Below are 16,925 nucleotides of genomic sequence, written 5' to 3' on the forward strand. Positions count from 1 at the left end.
ATCGAATACTCACTTTATCTGGGTGTACGACCAGAACTGCTTTCCTGTATACCCTCTTGACTTGATCGGCTGAAACCAGCTCATGCATACCTACTCCTTTCCAGGCACACCCATCCCATAATACAGTATTTAAACTACACAACAAGGCACGGATATTTCTCCGTTTCCCCTCCGTCCATTCCCGAATCTACGAGACAATTCGAAAATTCATCGAAATTAAAGGATTTTGAAATAATCCCAACTCACCTTCAAAGTTTCCGGATCAACCGTTTCACTAACACTTCCGCTTGTTTTTCTTTCAGTGTTCTCGGGGGCCTGGTGGCGTTATTGAAACCCTGCGGTAACATGTCATCCAGGAAGTTTTGATTAACAACCGGCTTCGTACCGGAATATACCGGGACCTCATTGGTCGTGTTCCTAAACTGTGCATAATCCGGACGGTAGTTCGTAGGTTGCTGTGGTTGTTGAGGGGTTTGATAAGGAAATCTCTGCGGTCCAGCTGCACCTGATGGAAACATTGGCCTTGTATCCCTCATATATGTGGACTCCCCGGCGTTGGGGATCGGATGTTGGCATTCATACCCATCACCGGATTACCGGACTGCCCTGTGCTCATGCCCATCATGGGGTTGGCCGGCTGCCCAGGACGCACTGGCGGTGATATTGATCCACCCAAATTTCCCAAATCCGCAAACGGATCCCGCTTCATTCCGGCCAAATTCGAATTGGAAGTATTTCGAGGTAATTCCGCAGTCATCGGGGTCAAAAGCGGTTTACTAGAATCCTTACCGCCAAACAAATCGCCAAACGGATCGGGAGCCGATTGGGAAACGGGTTTCGAAGCGGCCATACTGTTCAGGCTGTTGTTTGATCCCGGCCGCGACAGATGCGGTGACTGGGGCAAAAGTAGCGGACTAGCACGATTTGTCGGTGTGGCTACACCAGTTACGCTGGGAGCAACCGGTACACTCGTGGGAGAGCTACCGAGCGAATCAAGCCAATTATCCATGCCAGATGTGGGAGCAGCCGCAGCAGTAGGGGATGCTCTGGATGTAGCACTGACAGGCGGCGGAGGCTGGGATAGCGCACCCAGGCTCATGAATGGATCGATAGGAACATTCGTACCTTAAATTAAAATCCGCATTATCCTACCAAACATCATGTAAAACCAAAATGCACATAAGAAGTGATACAAAGTTCATTTCAACAGACTAGGACATTTTTCTCTCAATTATTTTGAAATAGGGTAAATAGTCATTACTGTAATTGGCAGCAGGTGGTTCCTTAGTAGTCGAGCTGTCCCATTGATTTCCGCCCAACAGGTCAAAATTCATAGTGGCCGATGATGGACCCTGTTGTTTTACCACTGAGGGTCCGCTTGAAGGAGCGCTAGGAAGAGCACTACCCATATCCAGCAGATCCTCGACGTATCCTCCAGTTTCGGAAACTGGCGGAGGCATTGGCGTCTTGCTTTCTGCTCCAGCGGGCACCTGCGTTGTCGGCTGAACTGAGGGAATTTCGGAACTCCCAAGTCCCAGCAAGTCTTCCTCTGGTGTCAACAGCGGCTCAGGTGGTGGGTTGACTTCATCCAAACTGGGAGACGCGGAGGGAGGCCTAGGAGGTACCACAGCCTTTTCAGCAGGTTTCGGAGATCGTGGTGGCTGCGGTCGCGGCGGTTTCGGTGACGGCTGAGGCATCGGCCGGGTAGAAGGCGGGGATACAAAATCGACTTCCTGATTGGGCTGTTGACTAATTTTACGATTCGGTGTGGATTCAGCTTCCGATTCCGAATATGACACAAACCTGCCGTGTTGTGATCTGGCCGATGGGTTCTCAGCTTAAAACAAAATCATATACTGAGCAAACAAATTTATCAGCACAGAGGGTACAGAGAAAGTTCCAAGAGCAATTACTAACAGCAACAAGCACATTGCAATGTACATTTCAACTTTACTAGATATTTACCTGGCCTCGCACTGAAATCTTCTTTGACCAGATTAGCAGCAGCCTGCTGAACGTTTTTGACAATATTTTTTCCACCCTTAACTAAATTTCCCAGAAGACCACCGCCAACGCTTCCGAAAAGACTTCCCTGCTGTTGGCTCTGTGTAGGTTGACTAGTCGGGGTGGGTTTGTTTTCTGTCGCTTCGTTTCTTCGTTGAGGTACACCTACATCAAAACCAGATAAATATGCCAAGTTACAACATTTTTATTTGAAAGCATGGTAGCCAGAAAACCAAAAGAAAACAAAGGAACATAACCAAACTGAAGGAAGTCAACTTCTGACTAACAACGTGCACACCGGTTTATACGAAATTAATTTCATAAACAAGTATGTAAAAAATGCAAAATAAGTCGATTTACAGACCGCGAATGCTTGTGAGCCTTTTTATTATAATTAAAACCTGCTACGAAACGCAACAAGTACAACACTGGTTTCGCTGAGGAGGATAGTCCAAGGGTTGCGTACCCGGATTAGGTGCCTCGACCACTGGAGAGGGAATTTTGACGGTTAATGATTTGTTTGTTTCGACGTTTAAAGTTTCCGCCATAGATGCCAGAATTTCCAGCACACCATCAATATTTGGTCTAGTGACTGGATCAATTTTGAGTAATCGACCTGAAAAAAATTTTTTGTTCAACATATTAATTATACAAATAAACCGAGCTGTACTGCACTGATATAATTATACAGCACCGCATGCTTACTGATGAGATCGTTGAATATTTCATATTTCCGGTTGGGTGGAAAAGAGTATTTGGCATTTAAAATCCTCAGCTTGGCCGAATCCTCGAAAGGATGGACCATGTAACAAAGAGTATACAAAATGCAGCCCAATGCCTGCAAGGTTCGTAAATTAGGTTAATGTCCAAGTGATACAAGCCCAAGTTAACGTTTTCGCTCACCCAAATGTCCAGCTTTTCGTTTATAGGATAATTATTATATAAATCCAGCATTTCTGGGGCACGGTACATGGGAGTGGTGTTGCGTGTCATCTAACAATAAACCAGTTCCAAATAATATGAACCAATTGACTTAATGAGAGCACTGGGAACGGGACAGAAACAGTTACTTAATATATAATAAAGATACCTCTTCCTCTACCAAATTCCTCCGTAAACTTTCCCAAGACATATCGGGAGCATGGGTTTCCGTTGTAGCACTACCGAAATCACAGAGTTTGACTTTGCGATCCTCCCCAATTAACAAATTTTCCACCTTGAAGAACATTTGGGATTAACACAAAGACAAACCAGTAAATATTTCAGACAAACCGTAAATATTTCAAACCGTAAATATTTCAGTATACAGTAAATATTTCAGACAAACCTTGAGATCACGATGGATTATTGCCGGACTCTGTTTATGCATGTGCTGTACCGCTTTACATGTTTGATAAAATATGGTAAGAACATCTGGCACCGATAGAGGAAGTTCCCTGTTTTTGAGAAGGCTGATCACTTGTCCTCCTGTGATCATACAATAGCACACACTATAGTGATGGTAATAATTGCAAAAAAACGAAAAGGAAACGAGTCATCAGCACAAAATATAATGGTGAAAAATACACTAGCGGACAACCGCTATTTAAAATCGAATACTTGATTCTGTATTAATTTAGAAGCATTACCCGAACAAAATTCGGTTAGAATCAAATATTCCTCCACATTGGCTTTTTCTGGTCTTTTGCACAGCGCAGCTGCGACGTACCCAATAATATACGGATGACCGGTGAGTTTTTTCTATGTAACAACAATCCACTTAAAAAAACCAGCAACAGAAACAGTGGGATCGCTTACCAGGAATCGGATCTCTTGTTTAATATTCTTTGCCGCATCTTCATCGTGTGCTAACAATCTCTGCAATCATCATGAGAAGTGTTCATGCAACGGGAAAAAACAACACAGATAGGCTAGGCTGAATATCGATTTATAAGTCCAACACCATCTGCGGATCAATAGCGTCGTTCATATGCCAAGCTACGGCAGCCGCTTTCCGTATAAAACAGAGTGGAGCAGTGATGTGCATGTTGTACAGGTTTTGCGGTTTTCGTGTTGAAAACCGCAAGGCTAGGGAAACAACACTGATAACGAGCACCAACGTGGGATGTACCTTCAAGGCGTAATCTTTGCCGCCCTCGACATCCTGCACCAGGTATACATAAGCGTATCCACCTACAACGCAACTTTTTTAGCATAGATAAAATTAATGAAACCGACGAGCAAAACTTAGCAAAAAGGATGAGCGGAAAATCATCAGGAAAACACTCTTTAAGAAATAAACAGCGAAGAGAAAAAACGCATACGAGTCAAATTTTAATGGAATAGTGTTTCGACGTAATAAATCAAAGAATTTTCGAAGTTTCACTGGTCAAGCACAAACATTTTTTAGGATGTTCAAAGCGAGAGATCACGATTACTGCTAACAGTTTCTCCATACATTCGCAGCAACGGCAAGACAGTTTTAAAATATTTTATCGTATCTATTAAGATTTTTGTTGCTGCGCTAATTTGCTCATATTATTGACATCTGAAGGCTCTATTTCAAAGGCAGTTTCTTTACTCGTAATAAATAAAAACGGTGCTACCCAACAAAAAAGTTTACGATTTTCATTTATTGGTTTATAAATCGTTTTTTAAATTTTAATCGACAAAGGTGGAACTGAATTTTCATGGTAAGTAAAACTTGCGCTAACCTTCCGCAATCAGCCTTTTGACACGGAATTTTCTGTTCTCGATTTCTACAATATTTCCCACAAGGTCAGAATCGTCTTTCACAGCTGGTGTTTGGCCTCCACCAATGTAATCCAAAGCACTTCGAATCAGATCCCCCATGTCTGCTTATCCAATCCGCCTCGTTCAGTTATGTTAAGAAACAGCTTCTCCCTAAAAATGTCCGCATTTACGATCCATCACATCGCGATAAATTATTCGATTGGAGTTTATAAGCACCGGACATAAAGCATGTTGAGACAAGCAAGTTTGAAAATAAAAAAAAAACATACAGATTAAATTTTCCTGCAATCTTAAGACTTACAGCTGCAGTAAGAAGCAACACTTCCCGGAGAACGGTCACAGTAACTCCGTGAAAGAAAATAAATCCGCAACTCTGAACTGAAAAAAACAGTGAGAAAATAAAAGCAAAACCTGGGCGATCACAAAATTAAAAAAAATTTAAAATCAAACTAATCCACATTACGTAGATCTAGATTCTAGATCCAAAAAGCGAAGGCCACTTTATTACACTTGCGGATCTTACACTGATAAAAAGTAAACTCGATAACACCCCCAATATGTTGAAGCACGGCAATATGTACGCTATAGCATTTCAGTGCAGTACCGAGGTACCATATAAATGTAGAATAATAATTTACCTTATCTAACAGCTATCGTACTGTGCATACGACATAAGCTAATTAGCCCAGTAACAATAATTGCGCACGAAATAAGCACAGCAAGTAAACAAATCCGACAAGCACTTACCAGTTAACACGCAGGCATATAACAAAGCTTCTGGGTAATAATTCTGCTACTCAAGGATAGCCATTTTTTAAAACTCCAACTTATTCGAAATCTGAGCGAAACCTAAAAAAACGCATGCATCCACAGGAAGGAAGAACACTCTCCACGCTACTGGCTCACTGCTTGTGCTGTCTGGCAGCCTGGCACAGTGGGCCAGTGGCACACTAACCACGAGAACGGCAAGAAAAATTTCCATCACATGGCAAGCTGAAGGGGCCTTTGCAGAAAAGGGCTTACGGACTACAGCAATGTTTTGCGCCAAACAGAGAAGCAATAAAAGCAGTCCTTTTAACATTCCAAAGGCAACCAGACAGTCAAAGTTAACAAAAGTTTTTAGTTTTAAAACACTCACAAACTGATCCTATTCTGATCTTAAAATTTTAATATTTTATTACTAGTAATTATTGCCTTTTAACTCGTACACCAGTTAAGCACATAGCGTTATCCGGGTTATATTTTTTATAAAGTTTTTGGAGCTGTGACTTCTATTTTGAAATACTGACTCTCTGGATGCAGAGTTCCTTGTGATTAGGAAGATAAGATATAAGGACAACTGAGTCACAACTCATTCTATTAAATGGCGAATCAGCCATTAACTCCATTAAGCCCTGTTACTCCAGGAACTTCTGGCAAAGATTTGCCAAAATGCTCAGTACAGGAGTGGATGGGTGGAATCGAAGGGGAACATATTCCACGAAGCGACCTCAACCAGATCGTCTTGGATTACTTGATATGTGGTTAGTTTCGCACATCGACTTCGATATTTTTGTTGCTACTCGTAACTTACCTTGTGTTGTATCCAAAATCTGCACTTATTTTCCGTAGCCGGCCATAAAGATGCTGCTGTTAAATTTTCCCGAGAAGCTTCCATTCCCATGCCAGTTGAACCGTCCACAATGGATGATCGTGTTAAAGTTTTGGATACTGCTCACGAGGGGAAGATGGCTGAGTGTATGAAGCTTTTGCAAGAGTGTAATCCCGAACTGCTTGAACAAAATCCAGAAATTTATCTCACCATGATGGTTAGTCCAATGACTTAAGTCACATGTAAAATGGGATGCTTATGTTACATTTAATTTTTAATTAAGGATGCGATAAAATCTCTGTATTTAAATCATTTTCTGTGATTTATGAAGCATTTGTAAGACCTTCTTGTGAACCTTGCTTGCTATCTTACAGAAGCAGATGCTAATTGAGCTGATCCGTGAGAGGAAAATCAGTGACGCACTGCAGTTTGCGCAAGATGTCCTTGCCGAAAAAGGAGTAGAAAATCCTGCTTTATTGGAAGATTTTGAGAGAGCTTTGGCTCTGCTGGCTTTCGACAAACCAGAAGAATCGCCGTATGGTGATCTCCTTGATCTCTCTCGGCGGGAAGAGGTTTGTCGGTTATGCGCACCTTTTGTTAGATTTATCCCTGCTTCCTGGATTTTGGAATTTAACTTTTTTATAGGTTAAAGCACAGCTCAATGAAGCAATGCTGTCATTTGTGGGCAGGAATGCTGAATCTAGGTTGTCCACCCTCTGTAAAATGTTATTATGGTCTCAAGATGAACTGAAAAAACGCAATGTGAAGTTCCCTAAAGTTTCAGATTTAACCACTGCTAAAATCGGAGAAGACTCCACGGAAAGCAGCTCAGATATCCCTATGTAAAATTTAATCCGTGCTTTCGTATACATAGTTTTGTCTCTTCTGTCTGACTGTCTGCCGCCCATGAAAACGGGTTACAAGAAAAGGAAAGATATGTCTGTAAAAATGGAGATGTGCGCATTATTTGGTCTGTTGATCCGGCTTCAATCAAGTTCAATGAGTAAAGGTTGCGAACTTCTGCTTTTATCTTGATTAAGGTAACCAACATAAATAAAACAATTTGACAACCAAGTTGAAAAACAACGGTATTTTAAAAAGATTTAAGCTAAGTCAAAAGCAGAATTGTGCAATCTTGAATATGAATGTAACAAAACAAAATTATCAAGACTGGGGAATGCGAAAGCAGTGCTTCCCCATTCAGTCTTGATAATTTTTTCGTTAAGGTTAAGCAGGACTAATGCTAAGTGTTTCCGAAGTCTTGCTTCGCAGTGGTAATGAACAAAAATACTAACGGTAAGCACTGCTCGCTCGCGAACACTGAAAATCATCAGAGCGATTTTAAAACGCCGGAAAACAATATGATCTGATTTTTGATGACCCATTGATAAAGTTGCTGACTTCGGTTTCAAAAGCCTTGATACTGTGGGAGAGAAAGTCACTCCTCAACTCGGGACCATTTTCTGCAACAAAAAATACTGTACTCACAGCGCTTGTAGTTTAGTGATTGGGGCATAAATGACTGTGTTTTCGGTGTCAGTAACGCAGGACTTTGTGTAAGTTTGTGTTACACAATACTTGCAGATCTCCTTACCGCAGTAATGTATGCGGCTCCAAAAGCTGCATCCTTTCCGGTTGTTTTCTCGGCAGTCGGCAATTCAAAAACACTGCTAACGAATGTTTTCAACTGCGGAAATGTCCGAAATAACGATCCGGTTAGCACGATCCGGTTGATCCCGCACTGATGTACCACATGTTTTGGAATCATGACTTCCAGATTGCTAATAATGCCACGCAAAATACCGCGCACCACAGCTCCAATATTGCAGTTTCCAGTCCCAATCTGCGTGACAGAGGCTAGCGTCTTTGTGTCGTAACGTTCACCAAATGGCCTGTTAAAAAAGAAGAAACATGCGCATGCGACGATGAGAAAAAAGCTGCAATATAAAGAAGATAATTCCACCTGTTACAGTTAGCATACCCAGTACTGTAAACTGAAACTGATGGCTGTAAAAAGCTATATCCTCTGGAAAAACCTATTCGATCGTTAATTGGGCAAATAGACCGTCAAGGTTACTAAAGCCTAAAGCGACCTTAAAACGCTGTCCTCCTGCTTAATCAGAGCGTGCTTTAGACTTAGGTTTACACAGTGTTTTAAGCGCATCCAGTACCCAGAGCAAGCCAAGAAAATCTAATGTGCTTCCGCTAACTATTCGTATTAAACGATTACGATTACAACAATAAATAAAGTTGATTACTACGGGGCGCGGGTAGTACAGCATTATTATATTGTACGAACCTTGGGCTGATGTGAGGATCATTTGAGAGTGACCAGTCGACGCTGTTGCCTTCCTCTTTGAAAACCTTCCACACATCTTCCATCGTCAGTGTAATACCAAAAGATTTCGCCCAATTTGTCACCATAGAGGCAAACAACTGCAGAGCATTTCCACCGTTTAATGATGGAGCACACAGAAGATGTCTCTCATAAAAATAGCTGCGAACGTCACATGATGCCGGTGGAGACGCACTGACGGAATTATGAATAAAGGTCAACTGCGATGAAGTACTGAAGTTAAGGACTGGAAACAATAAAAAATATTAAACGCTCTAATTTTAAGAAATAATCAGGGTAAACAAGTCCGTACTAGCATCATTCTCGTTTTCCAACGAGGCCACAAAAGAACACTGCAGATCACCCATCCCAACGGATACTGGAACATCTTTCCGGATACTTTTCCAAGGCATTCGCAATGTACCGGCGAAAAACTGACTGGAATGTTGAATGTCGGGCAAAAGGAAAACGGGGGCTCCAGCTTCCTTTAAACTGCAATGAAAGTCAGGTAGGAAAGAGCGTCAAGCAAGACATGCACGATGCAATAACGCAGCGGTATGCATATTGCTTCTTAAGCCAGTTAAGACTACATACATAGCGGTATTCCATTCATTTTTCTTACGATTAAAATATCCCCAGGCTTCGGCATTTTGGGGCGACATAACCGGCTTGGTTATATCGCACAGCATCCAAACAAAAAAGTCCATAACACTTCCTGCTGTATCATATCCTCTCAAGAATTCCGGATCATTTCTGACAAACCATAATAACGAACAGCATCCATAACCTACAACAGCGACAACACAATTAAAGAAACGATAGTTGGTTCACAATTTCACATTAATCATTTACGATTTCGGAAATTCGGTACCCAATTTATCATGCAAAAATTCGCATCCGAGTAGCATCAGCATGCTCATCGTCAGATATCCCAAATTTTTACAGTAAATACTAAATTCCTATGCCTTAAAATTTGACCGCTAAATTAATTAACCACACACAAGCTGACAGACACAACGCACCGGTGGCCAAGACTTGTTCGGGCTCCGGGACCGGAAGGGATTCCAAAAAACCCGTTGAACACCTTTGATCCTGCCATGTGATTAAGTGCGAGATGGCACCGGGCTTCTGCAAATCTGATTCAAGTGACTCTCGTCTACAGGCATCCGAATTCCATAACACGATGCCATGCTGTTGCCCACAGATCCCGATGGCCTAAAATAAAAATCATGCAGTGTGTTTCCCGTGTCACAACAAACGTGTATGGTGTTGCAACTCATTTTGTTCACTCACGCACCACACAATGTCTACGGCGTCGTGGTGAAGTCAAACTGCAAGTTTCTGTAGTATTGAGACTACTGACTGAGTATTCTCAATATTGTAACAAACAGCAACAACCCATCTGTTGCGCAGGCACTTACCACAACGAGTTTGAGCCATTCTTCCTTGACGGAATCCAGTAAAGAGTTTACAGTGTGCCAGATTTTTGGGACTGACTGTTCACTTAAAAATTGCAGACTGCAGTCTGCACCTTTATCAGCTGCGTCTGTTGTTTCTTTCTGTGGGGTTGGAACAATATCACTGCCAGTTTCTGCTGCCTTCTCGAACACGACTTCTTGGGAAAACAAATCAACGAGGCAGATTTTCGCAGAGGTGGTGCCGATATCAATTCCTAAAACAAGACTCTGCGCACTGCCAGGTAACATTATGGTCGGAATATCAGAATTTTATCTAAGCACAAAAATCCCAGATTTTTTATGGCAGGTAATCCCAGTATACGGTAACGGTACCACAACAGGATCTGATGGCACTTAAGATTAAACTCAGTTGTCAACTTGTCACTGACCATGAGTTGTGTTTTCAGATTTTTTGGCAAAAACATTCTGCAAGGCAGATCTCAATACAGGCAACCCCACTGAGGGCGGGATTTGCAATGACGAAAGCGCTAGAGTAGTCCAAATTGCCGAAGAACACCGTAAAAGCCAGAGTTTTTTAAGCTTTTCAAAGCTTATTTGTGTTTCTTTAGTCGTTTTCACTCTTTTATTGCAGTTGGGATTTTATTTCTAATATAAAATAAGCAATAGGAAGAGGCAACATGATTAAGTACGGTGCGGCAAGTTGCAAAGCGGCTGTTGGCAACTTGGTTTCTACCGGTATACGGCAAAATTATTACTGCACGAGTTGGTTTTGTTGATTTATTCCAACGAAACTTTTCAAAATCTAAGAAAAAAATGAAGCAGATACTGAACTGAACAATTTGCAAAATTAAAGAACTAATTGGGACTAATTTACATGGAGAGTACCGAGATTGTATAATCACGCATCGGTGATTTAATATGAACAGTTGCACACAGTACCGCACAGTGCACAACTGCACATTGCATTCGTATGGGGAAAATTATTAAAAAATGGTGGGAAATTGATTTTAAGTCATGCACGTTAAATATTTAAAGGTTTTTTTATTTATAAAAATAGAGGAAGTTAATACGCATATTTTGCAGTTCGAATCCCATTCAACAGAAACAGAAAAAGGGGAGCAAACCGATTTTTCCCAGCATTTTACTACAGCCGCGCTAATATGCGAGCTACTCTACTGATGACGTAACGAGTCAGTGGTATTGCCTGTATTGAGATCTGCCCTGCATTCTGGTACTGTACATGTACATTACCAGCACTGAGATCAACAGTACAGTGTGAACCGCACCCCGAAGGAGCGCGGTATTACGGTATGTACTTTTGAAAGACGCGTTCCTAACGAAAGACGTGTGTTTTACAAAAAAGTGAAGTACAAAAGTTTTACAAAGTGAAGTACAAAAATTTAATGTAAAATTCTATGTATGTGATAAATCACTGAAACTTTATTAATAAATAAATTTATTTGTTTCATAGCCAAACCCGGCAGAGATCACTTAAACACCGGAAAAAATAAAATTGTCTTTATTCGCGATGGAAAAAAATATCAGGTAGAACAAAGTTACAAAAGCTCAATGGCTCTTAAGTCTTAATTCAGTAATGAAAATAAAGTCGAAAATGGCTTTACATCATGAGTACACATTTTACATGATGGGTAACCAGTACAGTACTTACTACCGAAACCTTACAGTCAACAAAAACTGAAGTCAATAAAAGTTAAGGACAGCAACAACTTGCGTTAAATAACAAACTTATACACCTGAAATAAAAAAAACAAGCGGAAATGCAGTATAGCACGATCTTATCGCTAAAAATCTCGAAATGAAGCAGAATTGTTCCGCTTCATTCACAGTCGAAAAAGAATGCTTACAATTACATCTGACGCAAGTTATCAACAACGCCGCATATCAGTCTTCTCCATTCCTTGGCGCTCCCCTGCCTGGTCCTCCACCCCGAAACGATTTCCCGCCACCCCTTCCTGGTCCCCCTCGGCCACGATTCTGTCCACCACGCCCACCCCCTCGGCCTCCGCCGCCCCCTTGATAGCCGCCGGCTGGCCTTTTATCAGGTCTGGATTTATTTCTGGCCATGTCTGCTTTCACCAGCTCAGCGACCTCGTCAGGTACGCGCATGTATTTAACTGAACTCCCACGGACATAACATTCCGCTATCTTCCAGAACCGTTCTCCGTCTTTGGAAGTACAAATAACATCTTTCAGATTTAAGTTCATCCAATTATCCACATTGGCTAGCTGTCCATTATATGTTTCTCCATTTTTTAACTCCACCAGCACAGGATGATTCTGCAACCACATCAAAGATAATGATAAGTAAGTGAGTCTGTAAGTCCGTTCATGATAGCAGATAGCTGCATAAGAGATTACAAGTTTACAACGTATAGTCGTACACAGCTTGTAACGTCAATAATGCAGAATTAAAATGCAACATTGGTACCAATAAAAACATTCGTTATTTTATAAGAGTTTTTCAAAAATGTGTATTACCAAAGCGCCACGAAGAAGAGATAAAGGCAGCATAACGACGGGCACAAGGCGAATGTCTTTATTCGTATGTCAAATCCCAACGAATGGCGAATGCGAATGGCGAATTCAAATAAATAAGGAGCTTACTGCATTCAAGCCCAACAAGTAAAACTGATTCCACAATGACAAAAACAAAATTATCGACTGCCTCTACTTGGCCATCAAAAAATCGATGTTTTTTTTGGAAATCGTAGCAATGAGAATTATGAAAGCCGTAAAACGTAAAACCTGAAAACATCCATTTCCGACAAAGAATCGCAACATGCTCCATTTCCATCCCCTTGGCCAGTGGAATTGGAGGTGATGCAACCGGTTGTTCGTTTTATTGGTATTGGGTGTTAGCCGGCTCGAGTTTCATTTATGGTCATTACGAAATCAAAAAATTTTATACGAGTAAGTACAAAAATTCAAGAACTTTTGGACGTGTAGGGATGAATTTTCGGTATTTCATATCACAGACGTTTCTGCAAGTTGTACCGCCGTTATATTTTTATTTACGTACTTTCAGACCTTTCTGGCTTGTGCTGGTGTAAACTTCGAATGAGATTGTTTCGTTTATTAACCTGTCTTAATGCTGGACTGACTTGTGTACCTATCGCCAGTTATCCTGTTATCGTGCTGGCAGTTACTACTCCGTACATGAACGAAAATGCCTCGCGAACTTCATGTTCACGAAGTCAGGTTTTTCGATCCGAAACCAAAAGCGGTCCATTATCTGGCATATGAGCCGAAATCGAGACGCTTAGCAGCAGTCAGGTAGCTGGACTGGGTTTTGCTTTTCCGCGCATTCTTGTCAACTCTGTCATTGAAGGTGCAACAACGATCTTGACGACCAGCTTTCTTCGACTGATGGCAATAGGCACGACCGTTCGCTCCCGTCATCTTACTTTATCGAAATATGGAATCTTCGCGATGGGCCTTGCTTGGAACTCCAGATCAATCTGGGTTCGGAGTGGCGACAAAGCGTGGAAGCAGTATGCTGGCGCAGTTCTCGCAATCTCTTTGTGTCTGGAATTCATGGACATGTGATCCTAGTTTGCGTGGAAAGTGGGAGAATTCTGGTACTCAGTAACTCAGCTAACAGAACACAAAAGTCACAAATCTTAATAAATAAATAGTTCAACCCCAGCTTGTGCGCGGAATTACTTTACCCTGGTTGGTTTGCCAAGTGCGTATATCTTGTATTTTTTCTCGTGATAGAAAACTGTGGCTGCCGTTTCGGGAGCAGTGTGGTCTCTGGCCATGAACCACACTGCGACTCTTTTAGCAGCCGGGACTGAAGATGGATATATTTCCCTGTTCGACGTTAAAGACAGTGGCAGTTTCGAATACTTAAGAGCACTCGATCCAAAAGGAAGTGAGTGTTTTGGTGCAAATGTTCTGGTGCCAGTAAATGCCTTGACTTTTTTGTCAGTAGTTTCAACGCAGTGTTTCATTGTGTCCCATTTAAAAAATTAGACAATTCTGAAATTTACAATACAAAGAGTGACTGTAAATTGTAGGCCGTGTTCTCGCATTATCCTGGCATCCTGATGCCAGCAGTGAATTGTTAGCAGCATCCGGTCGCGGAAAAATATGTGTGTGGGATACGAAAAAGGGTGTGGTTCGGCAGGAAATGCGCCCGAACAAGCGAGGAAAAGAAGAAACCATTGTGTCTAGTGTGCTGTTTTTAAAGTACAGTAGCATATCTCGACCGCTCTGCCTCCAGTACTACCTTCAGCCTGAACACAGCTAATCTTCTTCATTTGCAGAGATGGTACGCTCGTTTCCGGTGATTCTACGGGAGCAACTGTTTTCTGGGACATCGCTACGGGTACTTCTTTAATGGTGAGGACCCAGAAAGGCTGTAAGTAACGCTAGATTACTACTGTAACGTGCGCACCGTGTTTTACAGAATTTCACGGGGCATCGCAGTGGCGTTCTCTCTTTGACTTCCTTAATTCTTCCCGATCAAATAATGGTTTATGCGAGTGGAATGGATCCTACAACATACGAATTCCGTTCTGTTAGGACGGATGTCGGCGTATCGCAATGGGTACAGACATTTGCCCGCCATTCTCATACCCATGATGTCCGAGCATTATGCTCAGCCAGGCAGCGCATTATTTCCGGTGGACAGGACTCTTATTTGATCATGACAGGAGTTCTCACAGATAAAATGTTTTTAAAGATTCCATCTAACACGGAGGTATCTCATTGAAAAATGCAGAAATTTTGAGAAAATACGTTACTTCCAGACAGTTCCAGTTATTTTTTTAGGGTACCGTTGTTCAAGTTGCTAGTAATCCGATACACCCGGAAGCCCCGTTGTTGTGCCTGCAGAATAATAACTGGTTGGAAATATGGTGTTTGACGTCGGTGTCAAATGGCTGCATTCCAGATTATACGTCGTTGTTAAGGTATACCTTTGCTAAAGGAAAGGAAATAATAACGGCATCCGCGATTGCAGACAATGGTCGTTGGTTAGCTGTAAGCAGTCCACGTGGAACGATAGTCTACAGGATAATTCTGGTAAAATAAGTGCGGTATTTAATTTTTAAAGTTGCATTACGATAACAAAATTTCAATTGTTTAGTCGGGCGATCAAAGTCAAATGGACTTGAACATCATTAAAGCGGTATCTTCCAGTGATATTTTTCTGGGCGCCGCACATCGACTACACTTCTGTGGGAACAGAGACGAATTGATCGTGGCAGACGAGAAAAGTCTTTACATATGTCGAATGCGCTGGGCACCTGATCAAGGGCAGTTCGGCGCTACTGTCGAGAAAGTGGAAGATTTGCACTTTTTTGGCGAAGGTACCACTTACCGGTTTAAAAATTGTCAGGAATTAAGTGATAGCAACTAAGATTGTGAGAATTGTTTCAAAAATGTTTGTTTTGTAAAACAGTTGGAGTTTTGCTCCCCATGTTTTCAGATAGTTTATAGAGTTAATCGACATAAGTTATGAAAATTATGTTACGATTAATAATTACTTTTTACTTATCTTGACTGCAGATTTAGACGATAGCAGTATGTTTAGTGGCAGTGTACATATGTGCATGGCATCCATACGTTTTAGTCACATAGGAAAATGGAACTGCATACTATGGAATTGCTGTACTTTTTCACTATGCTGTATCGCATAACTTTACTGCATTTAGTGTCAAATACAGATATAAATATTAAATACATTACGGTGGGTATTGGTTTCCTCGTTCTTAGATGAGAGGCTTCGGTTTTTGACTTCTGGTGCGGAGGGGCGATTTGTTGCATTTGTCAGTTCACGCGGGGATGTTAAGATTTACGACAGGAATTCGAAAAGACAAGTTCACATGGATGTGGACGAAGATACTGAAAATGAATTCGTTACTACTCCGTATGAACCGATTTTGCCACCGCAAAGCGGTTCGGTGGTTGTTAGCTGCGCAATAGCGGATTGTGATGCTCCGCTTCTTTTATTATCATACGCCAATGGAATTGTTGCTAGTTTTAATATTATTACACTGGAATATTCTAAAATCGAGGGAATTAGTTTGATGGACTGCAACATTCCGCTGACCCACTGCAGTATTTATCGGCATCTGGTATTACTTCATAACTGGCAAGAAGGCTGTTTGCTGGAAAGGAGCGGAAGCAATTGGATTGTTCGTAAAATGTTGAAGTTCGACGAGGTAAAATTTTAAGTTTGTTATTAAGTATGTACAGGCATGCATTTGCAAATCCTTGAGTGGGACAGGCTTTATCAGAGCGCCTTCACTTTTTAACAGCTACCTGTTGTGCAAAATTATTACTAAGCCTTGTGTGTTCCTTTGTTGCAGTTTTTGATAAGAAGTTTGTTTTCTCCGAATGGAAATCTTGTGAATGTGGTACAAACTCCGACCATGATCCACAATCAGTTGCCTCCCATGATAGCAAGGAAGATTTTCGGTATTTAATGCATTTGTTTCCTGGTTGTTTATTTCACACATCGAAGTTTTTCGTGGAGACCTTGTTAATGTTTGATTGTTTTTAGTGTGAATGTTTTAAATTAGTTTTGCGAAACGCCACTGAACAATACTTTTAATAGCGAATCATTAAGGGAGCATAGACTCGTGCAGTGGTAGATCTCTTTTATCAAAACTTAGAGGGATCATTATGCTGGTGAAAACATGCGGTATATTATTATACCGGCAGTTAATTTAATGAAGAAAAACTGAAAAATATACGTTGCTTGTTTATAACTCAAGCTATCAGAAGCATATTTTTTAGGCACTGGTATCATATCAAATTCTACGAATATTAATTTGCACTTCACAGATTAACAAAAGCTATAAAAACAAGTTTG

At 41.3% G+C, this 16,925-nt stretch overlaps 5 protein-coding genes across 6 annotated transcripts; 2 read left to right on the forward strand and 3 right to left on the reverse strand.

The window, feature by feature from the left end:
- Positions 1 to 48: 48 nt before the first annotated feature.
- Positions 49 to 5,960, reverse strand: LOC129599683 (AP2-associated protein kinase 1-like). Of its 2 annotated transcripts, XM_055497995.1 has the most exons (15): positions 5,485 to 5,959; positions 5,039 to 5,115; positions 4,698 to 4,887; positions 4,115 to 4,176; positions 3,802 to 3,861; positions 3,633 to 3,744; positions 3,332 to 3,471; positions 3,095 to 3,220; positions 2,908 to 2,997; positions 2,710 to 2,842; positions 2,471 to 2,620; positions 1,966 to 2,169; positions 1,262 to 1,837; positions 247 to 1,125; positions 49 to 187 (listed from the first exon to the last, which is right to left on the reverse strand). In XM_055497995.1, the coding sequence occupies exons 3-14, from the start codon at positions 4,834 to 4,836 to the stop codon at positions 533 to 535; spliced, it is 2,385 nt and encodes a 794-aa protein (XP_055353970.1). In that variant the 5' UTR covers positions 4,837 to 4,887; positions 5,039 to 5,115; positions 5,485 to 5,959; the 3' UTR covers positions 49 to 187; positions 247 to 532. The 2 variants fall into 2 exon arrangements, with proteins under 2 accessions (XP_055353970.1, XP_055353977.1); XM_055498002.1 differs by lacking the exon at positions 5,039 to 5,115 and having other exon boundaries at positions 5,485 to 5,960.
- LOC129599710 (glucose-induced degradation protein 8 homolog) lies at positions 5,843 to 7,353 on the forward strand. The gene is made up of 4 exons (XM_055498021.1): positions 5,843 to 6,260; positions 6,349 to 6,545; positions 6,703 to 6,900; positions 6,974 to 7,353. Exons 1-4 carry the CDS (start codon positions 6,101 to 6,103, stop codon positions 7,172 to 7,174), a joined length of 756 nt encoding a protein of 251 aa, XP_055353996.1. The 5' UTR covers positions 5,843 to 6,100; the 3' UTR covers positions 7,175 to 7,353.
- LOC129599699 (sedoheptulokinase-like) lies at positions 7,330 to 10,542 on the reverse strand. The gene is made up of 7 exons (XM_055498014.1): positions 10,085 to 10,542; positions 9,686 to 9,878; positions 9,258 to 9,450; positions 8,977 to 9,155; positions 8,628 to 8,910; positions 7,923 to 8,220; positions 7,330 to 7,791 (listed from the first exon to the last, which is right to left on the reverse strand). Exons 1-7 carry the CDS (start codon positions 10,367 to 10,369, stop codon positions 7,774 to 7,776), a joined length of 1,449 nt encoding a protein of 482 aa, XP_055353989.1. The 5' UTR covers positions 10,370 to 10,542; the 3' UTR covers positions 7,330 to 7,773.
- Positions 10,543 to 11,587: 1,045 nt separating this feature from the next.
- Positions 11,588 to 12,815, reverse strand: LOC129599719 (probable U6 snRNA-associated Sm-like protein LSm4). Its single transcript, XM_055498031.1, has 2 exons — positions 12,581 to 12,815; positions 11,588 to 12,379 (listed from the first exon to the last, which is right to left on the reverse strand). The coding sequence occupies exons 1-2, from the start codon at positions 12,611 to 12,613 to the stop codon at positions 11,984 to 11,986; spliced, it is 429 nt and encodes a 142-aa protein (XP_055354006.1). The 5' UTR covers positions 12,614 to 12,815; the 3' UTR covers positions 11,588 to 11,983.
- Positions 12,816 to 12,994: 179 nt separating this feature from the next.
- LOC129601193 (U3 small nucleolar RNA-associated protein 4 homolog) lies at positions 12,995 to 16,863 on the forward strand. The gene is made up of 10 exons (XM_055499939.1): positions 12,995 to 13,375; positions 13,431 to 13,680; positions 13,820 to 13,976; positions 14,122 to 14,293; positions 14,371 to 14,446; positions 14,514 to 14,807; positions 14,879 to 15,130; positions 15,195 to 15,417; positions 15,824 to 16,272; positions 16,420 to 16,863. Exons 1-10 carry the CDS (start codon positions 13,269 to 13,271, stop codon positions 16,534 to 16,536), a joined length of 2,097 nt encoding a protein of 698 aa, XP_055355914.1. The 5' UTR covers positions 12,995 to 13,268; the 3' UTR covers positions 16,537 to 16,863.
- The last annotated feature ends 62 nt before the right edge of the window (positions 16,864 to 16,925 follow it).

The sequence above is a fragment of the Paramacrobiotus metropolitanus genome, unplaced genomic scaffold (genome assembly GCF_019649055.1).
Source record: "Paramacrobiotus metropolitanus isolate TYO unplaced genomic scaffold, Prichtersi_v1.0 Parri_scaffold0000004, whole genome shotgun sequence".
In the NCBI taxonomy this organism is placed as follows: Eukaryota; Metazoa; Tardigrada; class Eutardigrada; order Parachela; family Macrobiotidae; genus Paramacrobiotus; species Paramacrobiotus metropolitanus.